Below are 14765 nucleotides of genomic sequence, written 5' to 3' on the forward strand. Positions count from 1 at the left end.
GGGGAAACTAGGGTTGTTTTGGACACCTTGGAGCTATGAGGATCACGGTGGCTAGCTCCCATCGCAGTCTGAACAGTCTTCCTTATTAGAGGAATTGGAGGGAACAGAGAGAAACCTGTTTGTCCAATCCAGGAGAAAAACATCTGTCTCCAGACGAGGTTGAAGGAATCTGCTCAGTCTGTCTTCCAGAGTGTTTTGTTTCCCTGCTAGATACAAAGCCTTAAGAAAAATGTTGCACAGAATTGCCCAATTCCAGATCTGTATTGCTTCTTGGCAGAGTAGGGGAAGACCCCATAATCCCTTGTTTACATAATACATGGCCACTTGATTATCTGTCCAGATCAGTACTATGTGGTTGAGAAGGTGATCTTGAAAGGTTTGAAGAGTGTTGTAAATCACTTTTAGCTCTAGAAGATTGATGTGAAAAGATTTTTCTTGAACACTCCAAATGCCCTAAGTTTAGAGGCCATTTAGGTGGCCTCCCCATCCTAACATGGAGGCTTTGTGGTTAGTATCTTCTGATGAAAAAGTAGGCCCATGGACAGATGTATATCTACAAACCACCACTGAACGGACTGATGTAGCAGGGAGGTGACCCTGAGTTTCTGGGATAACCGATCTGTGGCTTGGGACCACTGGGAGGCAAGAGTCTACTGAGGCTGTCTGAGGTGAAGACTTGTGAATGAGTTATCCTATAGTCTGCATCATCTGAATTGCAGTGATGGTATGGAGAGTGTTTGCAGAAGTGAAGTAGAGTGTCTAGCCGCTGTTGATGGAGGTAAGCATGAGCCTGAGTTGTGTCCAATAGAGCCCCAATGAATTCCAGATTCTGAGTTGATTGGAGATGGGACTTCAGCTAATTGACTGCAAAGCCTAGAAGTTCCAGGAGACGTTATGGTTGAGTTGATGGCTAACTGAGCAGCTTGAGGTGATGACACCTTGATCAGTCAGTTGTCAAGCAGAGAATGACACGGTGACAAAATTCATCACCGCTCCCGTCCCCATGGATAACTGCAGGAAATAATCCCATGTCATTTTTTAGTGTCTATCTCAACCTCAATCCTTCTACACCAGCTATGTTATATTGGCCACACCTCTAGAGCCTTTAAAACTCGGCTTTCGGAACACAAGCACAATATTTCTCATCAAAATGTAGTGGATGTCTTAACAAAGCATTGCAAGCAAGTTAAGCACAGATTTGAAGATTTCAAATGTGCAGTGATAGATTCCTTGGTTCCTTCGTTGTGCAGGGGAGATATGAAGAAAAAACTACCAAACTGAACGTTTGATATCTTCTTTACAAACAGTGTGGTCATTGGGTCTTAATCAGAGTGGGGTGGCAAGCATTTTTTTAAGGTGGAAATCTTTTATATTGCTGCTTTTCCTTTTTTTATTTTCTGCAATCAGCTGTGTTTGAGAAGAGCTGAGCTGATTGATTGGTTGATTTAGACCGGAAGTGAGGTCTATGTTGGAGGGAGGGCTTTAAGTGCTCTTGTCTGTTTCCTTTGTTCTGGGGCTGGTCTCAGCGTGGCTGCACTTTTCAAGGCTGAATTGTTTGTTCCCCTGATTAGCCAAACATTGGTGAAACAAGATCGTTTGTTGGGAACATTGGAGAAGACGTGACAGCGTTGGAGTTCAAGTCGTCTTTTGTCAGCTAAGTCCTTGAAAGTGCCTCCGGGTGACTTTGCCCTTTTCTAAACCTGAGCTGTTCTGTGAGGGAGGTTTTTTTCCAGTGAAAGTATTTAAAGCAGTTTTGATTTGTACTGCTACATTAATCTGAGGCTTTGTCTCCATCTTTTTGTGTACATGCTGGATTTGAAGAGGGGGTACCTCGGTGTCACGATCACACAACATTTTGACTCATTACAAAATCAAATTTGCAACATTATTTTCTGACACATATCTTGTGCTCAGTAACTGCAGTGGACTTGGTTGTTCCTGAATATCATCATTGGAGATTGAATAAAACAAGACAATGTATTTTCCATCACTGGACCACATGAGTAGAATCAACTGCTTATGGTGCTGAAAAAACAAACTTGCTTTCTTTTAAGAGACAGCTCCACTAGTATCTGTTGCGTGAGGCTGGTTAGATCTGAGGGTCTTCTTGATTGCTATAGAAGTCACGTTAGACTGATACACCTTGGTATTCTGGAGCATTTGTGCTGTACTCTTGTTTTTTGTCTTCTGCCTCGAACAAAGGTGGATTATAAATAATAAACTATAAATTATAATAGATATTTCTTATTCAAAATGTATCTATTAAAATGCAGAAAGAATTAATGAGAAGCTGTATCATATAACTAGCTTTTTAGAGACAATAGATCCAGCATATTTTATAAAGGAAAACTGCTATATGCTGCTTTGGTGTCCATTTAATAGATTCCTCATCCACACATTTTGTCCAGAGACACAACCCATACTTGGGCAGTAGATGAAATATAATTGTGCAATGTACAGGTAAATACTTGTTTGCAGTTTCTACTCTTATATTAAGAGCAGCAGAGATAATTAACGTGTTCAAATAATCTAATGTTCAGATGTGCCATCACCCATGCCATACAGTAAATTTTATATACAATCCCTATTTTTTTTTTTACATTTCTTTTAGAAATTTAAATATTTTACAAAAATGCATTTATCATCAAAATGTATAGATTTCAATGAACACAAAGCCTAAAAGGTGTATTTTTTTTAAAATATGAACACTATTATTGGAGGTTAGTAGGTTGGAACAGTCTAACAGCATTTAAACCAAAATTGCACCATAATGAAGGCACTTGCACTTGTGATATCTTCTATTATGAATGGGTACAGTTCTGAAACAAAGAGCTAGCATTTATAGAAGTGTCTTTTTCTATCCATGCAGTGATCTGTAAGCACCCAGCAAAACTAAGCTGTGGGAGTGGGGTGGGTGGGGTGTAAGGTTGTGAGGAAACTTTAATGACAACACTCCAATTATTCCTTTGGCTAATCCACCACCATACAAAAAAATGTGATAGCTCCAGTTTCATTAATCTAGAAAGAAGCTAATGAACTTGGACAACCACCTTCTGTGTATAAAATTCACACTCTTCGCTCAGAAATTACCAATTAGAAAACTAAAACATTAAAGAATATGTTTGTGTTCAAATTATTCGTGCCAATAAGAGTCTTATTAAAACACAAAAAAGGGGGCTAGTTAATCTGAGGAGCAGTGCAATTTGTTTCTTTTGTTTTCTTCTCTATTGCTGAGAAAGAAGTGCAGTCCTGTTGGCTTTCATCTTTTCCAACCGTTTTACTAAGTGACTGTTGGTCATTTCCATTTCTTCCATCTTGTCCAATGCTGTTCGTAGCTAGATAAAAATAAAACAAAAATCATCTCATTGCAATGTCACATTTTAAGACTACAGGAATTAGACTTAAAAAAATCATACAGACTAAATGTGCTCTGCTAAATAGCGCAAATAAAAAAAAAAGAAAAAGAAGAATCACCAAATTTTAAAGCATAATTTTAATTTTAAAACCACAGTAACATAGCAAGTGATGGTTCATCTAGTCTGCCAAACAAGGCATGCAGAGAAACATCAGCTACTCCACTCAGACTACACTCCTTCAGGATTAAACAGTGGCATTACAACCAGGACAGTTGGCAATTTGTCACCATATCTATCACATATAATCAGTTATATATGATGCCACAATACCATAGCACTATGTTGAACAACTGAAAATATGAAGGCCAACTCTATACTAAAGAGTGGTATTATTATGGCCTCTGTATTATCTAATTATCTATATAAGATTAAATCCACACAATTCAACCATATTGCTAACTAGCAATATTTTACCGTATTTCCCTGAATATAGGACCGCCCTATACATGTTTTAAAACTCTTAGACAAGCCGCCCCATGTTACAAGCTGCGGCTTATCTAAGAGTTTAAAACCACATGGGAGCAGCCTATACATCCCTCCCCCCCGGTAAATATCGTACCTCTTGACGGCTGCCTCCTACCATGTCGCAGCCGTGGTGCCGGGCAGGAGTAATCTTTTCAACGTCCAGCCAGCCCCGCGCTGCTTCCTCAATGCCTGCTGTCAGTTCTCGCGAGAACTGATGCAGGCATTGAGGAAGCAGCGTGGGGCCAGCTGGATGCTGAAAAGATCGCTCCTGCCCTGTACCGCAGTTGCGACATTGCAGGAGGCCAGCGAGGGAGCTACATTATTTTAAAAGGTATGGGGGATATACTAATGGGGCAGCTTATCTATGATGTCATTAGATAGGCCGCCCCATATAATGAAGCCGCACCCAATGTTGGGCCATGGGGAAATACAGTACTCTAATTTCAATCTTAAAATGTCTTCCCTTCCCCCATAGAGCAACACAGCATTTGATAAGTGATATAAAGAACTACCATATTCTCCTCCAATTTATGAAGAAAAATGTTGCACTTCAGTTTATATACAAAAAAAGTATAAAAATATCAATTGGGCTGTGAGAAGTTGGGTGTTTTGTTTGGTACCAGAAGAAAGTTCAATTTGCTACTGAGCTCACCATCTGATGGTCCAATTATATAAATAAGATACATTCAGGGAGTGTATTGCAGTATTTACATATGGATCTTCCCCAATTAAGGCGATCATATAATACCATAGGATTATATGCATTATGTGATATAAAGTATGCATACTTGATCCTGACTTGTCTGTCCCACAATGGTATTACTTTCCAAATGCTGGAGTTGCTGTCAAAGCCCACTCCAGCCATCTGGATCTGTTTTTGCCATTTATAGGACATAGACTGTGGAAGCCTGCCTGGAACCAGCCTTACTTCCAAATTATTGGAATAGCCACCCATCATAGCACTAATAGCCATGAAGTCATTCAAGTTTTGCTTTGATTTTGTCATCTTTCTAAACAGAGATCCTCTGTGTTTATCCCACACATTTTTAAATTTTGTTACAGTTTGTCTCCACTACCTCTATTAGGAGGCTATTCCATGCATTCTCCCCTCCTCCACAAAAAAGTTTTTCCTAATGGTACTCTCTATCCCACTTTCCCTAACCCTTCTTTCCTCTAGGATATACATATTCAGGTCAGGGATATAGCTACCATATAGCAAGCTTGGTAAAATACCCAGGACTAGTTGAAATTGGAGCCCCCTTTCCCTTGTGCACAGGTTCGATATCTGCCCACTTCCATTCTCCCCCCTCCTCCTCCCCCCAAATACTGGCAGGTTATGGCAGAAGCAGTACTAAAGGCTGCTCTCTGTCCAGAGAGGTCTTTCCTCTGCTATGTCCTGGTACAGGAAATTGCATCAGAGAACTGTGGGGCACAGTTGGTCAGGCCAGAGCCCCAGTGGCTTACCCAATTCTTCTGGCAATAAATAATGTATTTTTACCTATTAATCAAGTTATGTTCAAACATTTATGTTATATTTCCTGATCACGGGCAATATAGAAAATTCAAGCAAACTATAAACTATCAAGATGGAATGAATATTTTTCTAAACTTTCCATTTTTTTTCTCTATGAGAAGACCATGTATAATAAATTGGTCTCTCCTTTTCCAAAGTTTCCTCCTCCTCCTTTGGCTTTCTGGATCAATCAAATCCAGTTTCTATTAGGGATATAAAAATCACTTGCAGCTATTCACATTCTCCAAATTATTTTAGCTCTCTTACCCACCTTTCAACTAAACCAGCCAACATGACAATTTTTGCTAGGCAACACAGACCACAGCTTCCTCCAGAAACTAACCAGTATACACACAGAACTGGGTCCACAGTAGCTGTATAGTGTCATTTTAAAAGCTAAGAAGAAATTACCTCTCGTTGCAATTTCCTCTTTTCTGCTTTCAATTCATCTTCTACTTTCTCAGCATTCTCTGCAGCAGCTTTATATCGTAACACCTGTCCTTCAAGTCTTACAGTCTACAAGATCAAGAAAAGCAATGGCTCACCAAGTATATTAGGACATAGTATTCTGCATTTAATGCCAATTTTGTGAGTGCACTTTCAGTTGTACTTACTGTACATGAACAGTATTATAGTAATGGGTTTAAAATGATTTAAACTGTACATGAGTAAGTGGGAGAGGTTTAAGTATAATGTGAACACATGTTGCCTGTTTTATACACAATCAGTTTTTAAATTTCAGTTGCTTGGTGAGTGCGCAGCTATTATACTGAATATTTGAGTTGGGGTGGGGCTAGTATTTGATTTAATCTAATCTAATCTAGTTCTGCGTCGCACATACCAAGCAGGCTCAAGGTGACTTACAAAGAGAAGAGAGAGGAGTGAAGAGAGTAGGGAAGGAGAAAAGGGGAAATATGGGGCAAGGGAAGATCTGAGAAGTATCAAAGAGGCTGGTTTTCAGTTTTTTTCTGGAATGTGTTGTAGTTGGGTTCTGTTCTGGTGGTTTCAGCGAGGTCATTCCAGGTTTTCACTCCAAGGAAGATGAGCATAGAGTGAAAGATTCGCTTGTATTGGAGATTCTTTGTAGAAGGGAGGTTCAGTAGTATCCTGTTGAGTCCTGTTAAGTGTTTCAGGTAGTTCTGACATTGTTTCTAGTCACCTTTGCGGTGGCTGGGTTTTTAAAAAAAATTATTATGATAGGTTATATTAATCTCTAAAGCTTGGGAAAGGGATTTGTATACCACCTTTTTGTAGTTATACAACCACACTCAAGATGTACCTTAAATATTCATTCTTCTACTTGTTATTTATTTATGGGTTATTGCTGGGTATCTGTGGATTGTGAAATATATGTATAGCCACCATTTTGTATCTTGAAACAATTTTTATTGAACAAGTTAAAAAAGATGCAATCAAACAAACAAGTCTCTGTGTTGTTCAATATTTTATAAGCTCAGGCTTAACCCAAACCCCTCTTCCTATCCTCTACAAAAAAAAAAAAAAGAAGAAAACCCCCTTATATGAATTATCCCTTTCAACCCCCAATCCCACCACCACCACCACCACCACCACACACAATTACTGGCACTACCATCACATATTATTTAGTATCGGACTTCTTGCTAAGGAAGATTGTAAATATAGGTCCCAAACAGAAAAGTAAGTAAGTTATCATTGGAATTGCAGAGGCTAATGTATCTGTATAATTTAATACTGAGTAAACATGCCAAGACTTAGCACTTTTGGGTGTGTATTATTATACAAAGCAAAATAAATCAGGGAAGGTGATGTCTCAGTACCTGAAGGGCCAGAAGAACAGAGTGTCTTTGTCATATCTGGTTACAGTGGGAGGGACACGAATAAGAGTTATAAAGAGATCTTGTGTCAGTTTAATAACTTTTATTAGTCTTTATAGTCTTCAGAAGAGCCTTCAGTGGAGGGACACTTGCAATCTGCTGAGCTTGCCGAGGAGTAGATATGGGAAGTTTTACAGGCGATGTCTTTGAATAGGTCGCCAGGTCCAGGTGGTTTTAGAGTGGAGTTTTATTGAGCATTTGAAAAGGAATTGATGCCAGTTTTGCATAGTGTTTCTTTCAGGAGCATACTAGTTATGGTTCCTTTGCAGAAATAAGAATAATTGTTATCCCTAAGTTGGAGATCTCCTTAATAAATATGGCTAGTAAGATTTATGCTAAAGGTAATGGATGTGTTGATTCATCGGGATCAGAATGGTTTCATGAAGGGAAGGTTGACTTCAGATAATGCTCAGTTGTTGCACCATCTTACTTCCCTGTCAGGTGATATTGCTCAACCTTTGGTGGCGGTCTCCTTGGACACCGAGAAGGCATTTGACAGGGTTGAATGGAATTTTTTGTTTAAGATTATAGAATGATCTGGCACTGGCTCACAGAGTTGGCTTGTTATATTCACAGCTGATGGCTCGTGTGTATGCAAATAGATTGCTGTCAGAGGCCCTCCTTTCACCCCTTTTATTTAATTTGTTTATGGAACCTTTAGTGTTGATCCTTAAGAAAGTCAAAAAGTATAGAAGGATATCGTTTATTAGGGCTAGAGGTTAAATTATGATTTGTTCATATATCTTACAGCTGCATCCATTCCCTCTTTATTGACAAATATTGATCAGTTGGGCAAATTGTCGGGTTACAGGGTGAATTGGGATAAGACAGAGTGTTTCCCTTTGTCAAATTTGGTGTCTAAAATTGATATTGCACAATATACATTGCAATGGAGGCCATTTTACTTTAAATATCTAGGAATCTGGTATGGTAACACCTTGGAGGATACTGCTGACAAAAATATTAGTTTTGTTGACATCATTGAAAGAGTTGTTGTGTGCATAGTCTCTACTGTATCTGTTCTGGTGGGGTAGACGCGAGACTTTCAAAATAGTGTTGATGCCAAAAAATTTATTGTTACCGTTATTTTTCCTGGCAACTTTTTATAAGTCTGAAAAGTTTAGCAAGGTCATCCTCCTAGGTTTGCAATGTGGAAGTTACAGCAGGTTAGGGAATTGAAGGGGGAATAAATTTACCAAATTTTTAGAGCACTGCTCGCAGAATAAACCAATTTGGCTAGAGGTAGAATAAGCTATGGTGTCACCTACTCTCTTGTTCTATCTGGCAGGGCTAAAGGAAAATGATTCCCTATTTTGACGGCTACTATGGATGCTTTCCAGAGGCTTTAGTAGTTGTGGGAGAGACACACTGATGGGAATTATACATTGGTTATTTGGAATAATCCAGAGTTACAAATTGCAGGATCAGTTCATTGGCCAGTTTGGCAAAGATAGCAGGTATGGCTCTTGGGACAGCTGTTACATGATGGGAATTTTAAAACTTTGCAGATGCTGTACGAGGACTTTGGTTTGCTGAACTCCCAGTGTTTTGTCTACATGGAGTTGCAGAGTACATTCGTGCTTCCAAGCTGGATTTAAAAAAGGCCGCAAATTCATGGTGGCTTCCAGCCTTATTTGGGAAATTTCTGGCTACAACTAACAGCATCTGTGATTTATAAATGGATGCAATGTATGACCAAGAAAGTTTGTATTAGGATGCAGCATGGGAATATGATTGGCAAGACAATCTAACTGTCGCACAGTGTCAGTCCTTTTGGTTATATGGTGAACGCTCAACTTTTTCAGCATCAATTACATAGTTATATTACATTTATTGACTTCTATTCCGCCTTAACCTTTCAGTTCTAGGCTTGCAAACCGCTCTGAACTGATGTATCTTGTTTTATACTGCCTTGAACTTATGTATCTAGTTGTAAACTTTTGTTTCTGTTGTAATCATCGCATACTCTCATTGCATGAATCTTGCTGTAAACCGCTTCGAACTTATGGTATAGTGGTATATAAGAAATTGACATTTTCAGGGAATTAAATTTCAAAGCTTATTATTAGACAGACATTGGATTAGCATTCCAAGACATATTTCTTATATAACATTGTTTTGATTTCTTTCCAGAATATTCCATAATCTGATATGGCACCTAAGATTCTGATGACATTTTTAGCTAGATTTGCTGCTTGGAATGACATTTTTAGACTTTTGGAGATTTTTTGGTTAAAAGGTAAGAAAAGGATTCATGTTTCTCTGAGGCCTTTTTGCTTCTTTCAGTGCGAGTCTATTGTTCAGATAAATTGGGGCATAGCTCTTTAGTACTTTAAACAACAGGCAATAGAATTTGAATAAGATTCAGCCTTTCACTGAAAGCAAGTGTGTTTTTAGGTAGGCTGGTGTTATGTGGTCATTTTTGTTCATGGAAAAGATTCATCTTAGTGCTTTTCAAAAATTTGCATATGTCTTAGGTTGCACATTGTTATGCTGAATTTTCGGACAACATTGTTGATCTGTAATTGAAGAGAGCTGCATCTATTTATAGTGATCCCTAATACTTTTAGTATGGGTTCTAGTCAGTAAGTTAGGGAGTATATTTTTATGTTGGATGCTGTAAATTGTTTATTATTCTCCATTAACAAGAACCACATTTTTTTTCTGTGTTTAGTTTTAGTCTATGGTCCTTCATCCAGGATTCAATTGTTTGGTTGTTGTTTTTTTAAGATATCTTGGATTTTTTTGGTTTAGTTAGTGAGTTTTCAACTAGTAGAAGGAGAGTGATATCATCTGCATAATTGTATGAAGCAACATCTAGGATCAACCAAAGGAGGCAAGATGTAGGTTGAACAGTATCGACAATAATACTGAGCCCTGTGGAACGCTGCAGGGGTCTACTTTTTTTTCATTTTCATTGTTCTCTATGGACGCCTATTAAATAAAAAAAATCTAAAGATTTTTGCGGGTTGAGTAAGGGGTCAGTAGGAGCTTTGACTCATTTGATATAGGAGTGTCCTAATTTGCAAATTTATTGGAAGGTTGTGTGGAAAAAGGAAAACAGCTATTTTGAAAATAGACATTAATTTGTCACTGAAAGTCATTATTTGGATGTCCTTATTTCTTTCAGTTACCATTCCAAAGTCTGCAGAGTCTTTTTGATTACAGTAGCACTTAAAGTTATTGTAAACCACTGGAAGGATAATAGTTACTCTATGGTGGTAATGGGTTAATTTATTTATGGCTTCTTTTATTAAGCCCTGCTAGCAAGTGCCATGCGGCAAAAGTAGCAAAGCCCTTTAAATCCCTATTGGCTTTGGGGTATTTACTGCAGCAGCCTGTGCTTTCAGGCTTGATAAAAAGGCTTTTAGGAAATAAGAGTAGAGGAAAGGGGCTTATTGGTACCTAAACAAAAAGAAAGGTAGGAATTGTTAGATCATTATCTCTCCCCCCCTCACACTTTTACAAAACTTGAGTGTGGTTTTTAGTGCCGGCCCTAGCGGTAACCGCTCTGATGCTCTTAGGAATTCTTTTTAGCATTGGAGCTGTTACTGCTGCAGATGGCGCTAAAAAACTCGTTATGGTTTTAAAAAAGGGGGAGGGTATATGTTTATTGGTTTTTGAATTAAATAAATAAAAAAAAAATTAAAGACATCTCTAACAACATTTAGCATTAGTCAATTTATTTTAATACATCGTCTAATTCTGCCAGCTGGCAAGGCAACATCAGAAATTACCATAATGCACTAGCACAGTAATATTTATGGTTGCAAATTAAGGATTCTATTAACATATGTAAACAGAAAAAATGGGCACTCACATTTTGCTCCATGGTTGTCATGTCTTGTTCTGCTTTTGAAAGCTTAAATTTGAATTCACTAATTTGTCTATTAGCATCTCCTAGGTAGGGAAATGAATAGATTTAAATGTTTTCTAGTAGCAACAGTTCTTATAATTTAGAGAACAATTTTACAATAGGAAAGTATGTGGAGGGATATAATAAAAAATAAACAAACGTCTCTAAGTCCCCTTTTGGCCTAAGTCACTAGACACTGAAAGTAGGCATTAGGGAAATGTCCATTCGCAAAAAACCCAACATCAAAAATGAGGGTAGTTTTTTGAGAAAGCACAGTTACTTACCGTAACAGGTGTTATCCAGGGACAGCAGGCAGATATTCTTAACGCATGGGTGACGTCACCGACGGAGCCCCGGTACGGACACTTTTAACTAGAAAGTTCTAGTTGGCCGCACCGCGCATGCGCGAGTGCCTTCCCGCCCGACGGAGGAGTGCGTGGTCCCCAGTTAAGATAAGCCAGCTAAAAAGCCAACCCGGGGAGGTGGGTGGGACGTAAGAATATCTGCCTGCTGTCCCTGGATAACACCTGTTACGGTAAGTAACTGTGCTTTATCCCAGGACAAGCAGGCAGCATATTCTTAACGCATGGGTGACCTCTAACCTAACAGAGAGGGAGGAGGGATGGTTGGCCATTAGGAAAATAAATTATGTAACACAGATTGGCCGAAGTGTCCATCCCGTCTGGAGAAGATATCCAGACAGTAGTGAGTAGTGAACGTGTGAACTGAGGACCAAGTGGCAGCCTTGCAGATTTCCTCGATGGGCGTGGAACGGAGGAAAGCCACAGAAACAGCCATAGCTCTGACCCTGTGGGCCGTGACAGCACCTTCCAGTGAGAGACCGGCCCGAGCATAACAGAACGCAATGCAGGCAGCAAGCCAGTTGGAAAGCGTCCGTTTAGAGACAGGACGACCTAGACGGTTAGGACAGAAGGACAGAAAGAGCTGAGGGGACGAGCGGTGAGCCCTGATACGGTCAAGATAGTAAGCAAGGGCACGCTTACAGTCCAGCGCGTGCAACGCCTGTTCCCCAGGATGAGAATGGGGCTTAGGGAAAAATACAGGCAACACAATGGACTGGTTGAGGTGGAAGTCCGAGACCACTTTGGGAAGGAATTTAGGATGGGTACGCAGAACCACCTTGTCATGGTGAAAAACAGTGAAAGGTGGGTCGGCAACCAGTGCATGCAGTTCACTAACCCTCCTGGCAGAGGTGATGGCAATGAGGAAAAGCACCTTCCACGTAAGAAATTTGAGCGAAGTTGTGGCAAGAGGCTCAAAAGGAGGTTTCATGAGGGCAGATAAAACCACATTCAGGTCCCAGACGACCGGAGGAGGCTTCAGAGGTGGTTTGACATTGAAGAGGCCTCTCATGAACCGGGAAACCAGGGGATGAGCCGTGAGAGGTTTTCCGAGGATAGGCTCATGAAACGCAGTGATGGCACTGAGGTGGACTCTGATTGAGGTAGACTTGAGGCCAGCGTCGGACAGAGAGAGCAAATAGTCCAGTACAGTTTCCACCGCCAATGAGGTGGGATCGTGGTGATGTAGTAGACACCAAGAGGAGAACCGGGTCTACTTCTGATGGTAACATTGGAGGGTGGCCGGTTTCCTAGAGGCATTCAAATACGACGGACAGGCTGAGATAGATTGTCTGGAGAGGTCAGGCCGAGAGAAACCAAGCTGTCAGGTGGAACGAGGACAGATTGGGATGCAGTAGAGACTGATGCTGCTGTGTAAGTAGAGTAGGAAACACAGGGAGAGGAATGGGCTCCCTGGAGCTGAGCTGGAGCAGGAGGGGGAACCAGTGTTGGCGAGGCCACCGAGGGGCGATGAGAATCATGGTGGCTCTGTCCCTGCGGAGTTTGAATAACATCCGCAACATCAGAGGCAGTGGAGGAAAGGCATAGAGGAACCGATCCGTCCAGTTGAGCAGGAATGCATCCGGGGCCAGACGATGAGGAGAGAAGAGTCTGGAACAGAAATGGGGCAGCTGATGGTTGTGAGGAGCTGCAAAGAGGACCACCTGAGGAGTGCCCCACCGAGCGAAGATGGAGTGAAGTGTGGGAGGATCCAGGGTCCACTCGTGAGGTTGAAGGATGCGGCTGAGATTGTCAGCCAGGGAGTTCTGTTCGCCCTGGATATAGACAGCCTTGAGGAAGAGACTGTGGGCCGTGGCCCAGGTCCAGATGCGGACGGCCTCCTGAGAGAGGAAGGGAGATCCGGTGCCGCCTTGCTTGTTTATGTAGTACATGGCGACTTGGTTGTCTGTGCACAGGAGAAGAACCTGAGGGTAGAGAAGGTGCTGGAAGGCCTTGAGAGCATAGAACATGGCCCTGAGTTCCAGGAAATTGATGTGATGCTGACGCTCCTGATGGGTCCAGAGTCCCTGAGTGCGAAGATCTCCCAGGTGAGCTCCCCATGCATAGGGGGAGGCATCTGCGGTTATGATCATGGAGTGAGGGGGTAGATGAAAGAGTAGACCCCTGGAAAGATTGGAGGAGTTCAACCACCATTGAAGAGACTGCTGAAGAGACGCTGTCACAGAGATGGGATGAGAAAGAGGATCCGTGGTCTGTGACCATTGGTTGGCCAGAGTCCACTGAGGTGTCCTGAGGTGGAGCCGCGCTAGAGGAAGCACATGGACCATCGAGGCCATGAGGCCCAGGAGGACCATCATCTGCCGAGCTGGAACGGAGTGATGAAGGAGCACCTGACGGCAGAGGTGGAGCAGGGTCTGTTGGCGGTCGGAGGGGAGAAACGCCCTCATCAGAGTGGTGTCGAGAACGGCTCCAATGAACTGAAGTCGCTGTGTGGGAAGCAGATGCGACTTGGGGTAGTTGATCTCGAACCCCAGGAGATGGAGGAAGGAGATGGTGTGCTGAGTGGCTTGTAGCACAAGTGGAGACGTAGGTGCTTTCACCAACCAATCGTCCAAGTAGGGGAACACCTGGAGGTTGTGAGACCTGAGGAAGGCCGCCATCACAATAAGGCACTTGGTGAACACCCTGGGCAATGATGCGAGGCCAAAGGGTAGCACTTTGTACTGATAGTGGCTGTGCTGTATCTGAAATTGGAGGTAGCGACGTGAAGTCAGATGGATTGGAATGTGAGTGTAGGCCTCTTTGAGGTCTAGGGAACATAGCCAGTCGTGTTGAGAGAGAAGAGGGTAAAGCGTGGCAAGGGAGAGCATTCTGAACTTTTCCTTGACTAGACACTTGAGGTCCCGGAGATCGAGGATGGGATGGAGGCCTCCTGTCTTCTTGGGAACCAGGAAGTAGCGGGAGTAGAATCCCTGACCCCTTTGGTCTGAGGGTACCTCTTCGATGGCGTTGAGAAGAAGGAGGGAGTGGACCTCCCTCAGGAGGAGGGAGGATTGGGAGGAGCGGAAAGCAGACTCTTTGGGAGGACTGTCTGGTGGAAGAGTCTGGAAGTTGAGAGAGTAGCCGTAGCGAATGATGTTGAGGACCCACTGGTCTGATGTGATGACCTCCCAACGGCTGAGGAAAAGCTGGAGGCGTCCTCCGATAGGCTGAGGAAGAGGCAATGATGGTGGGAGACTGGCTATGTCCTGGAGAAAAGAGTCAAAAGGGTTGAGATGGTTTTGACGGAGGGGGAGGCTTGGCAGGTTGGTGAGACTGGGAGCGAGCCTGAGATTG

The 14765-nt window shown here is 41.9% G+C and overlaps 1 protein-coding gene across 19 annotated transcripts in view; it reads right to left on the minus strand.

The window, feature by feature from the left end:
- Window positions 1–2357: 2357 nt before the first annotated feature.
- The window catches only part of LRRFIP2 (LRR binding FLII interacting protein 2), a 231529-nt gene continuing 219121 nt past the window's right edge, over window positions 2358–14765 (minus strand). For 17 of the 19 annotated variants that reach the window (XM_033930533.1, XM_033930541.1, XM_033930538.1 and 14 more), the window contains 3 exons: window positions 11071–11150; window positions 5806–5910; window positions 3216–3335 (listed from right to left, as the gene is read on the minus strand). In XM_033930533.1, coding sequence (XP_033786424.1) covers window positions 3225–3335; window positions 5806–5910; window positions 11071–11150 — 296 coding nt within the window. In that variant the 3' untranslated portion in view covers window positions 3216–3224. Of the gene's footprint in view, window positions 3336–5805; window positions 5911–11070; window positions 11151–14765 lie in introns of all 19 variants that reach the window. The other 2 variants (XM_033930537.1, XM_033930552.1) reach the window with 1 other exon arrangement.

This window comes from Geotrypetes seraphini, chromosome 2 (assembly GCF_902459505.1).
Source record: "Geotrypetes seraphini chromosome 2, aGeoSer1.1, whole genome shotgun sequence".
Classification (NCBI taxonomy): domain Eukaryota; kingdom Metazoa; phylum Chordata; class Amphibia; order Gymnophiona; family Dermophiidae; genus Geotrypetes; species Geotrypetes seraphini.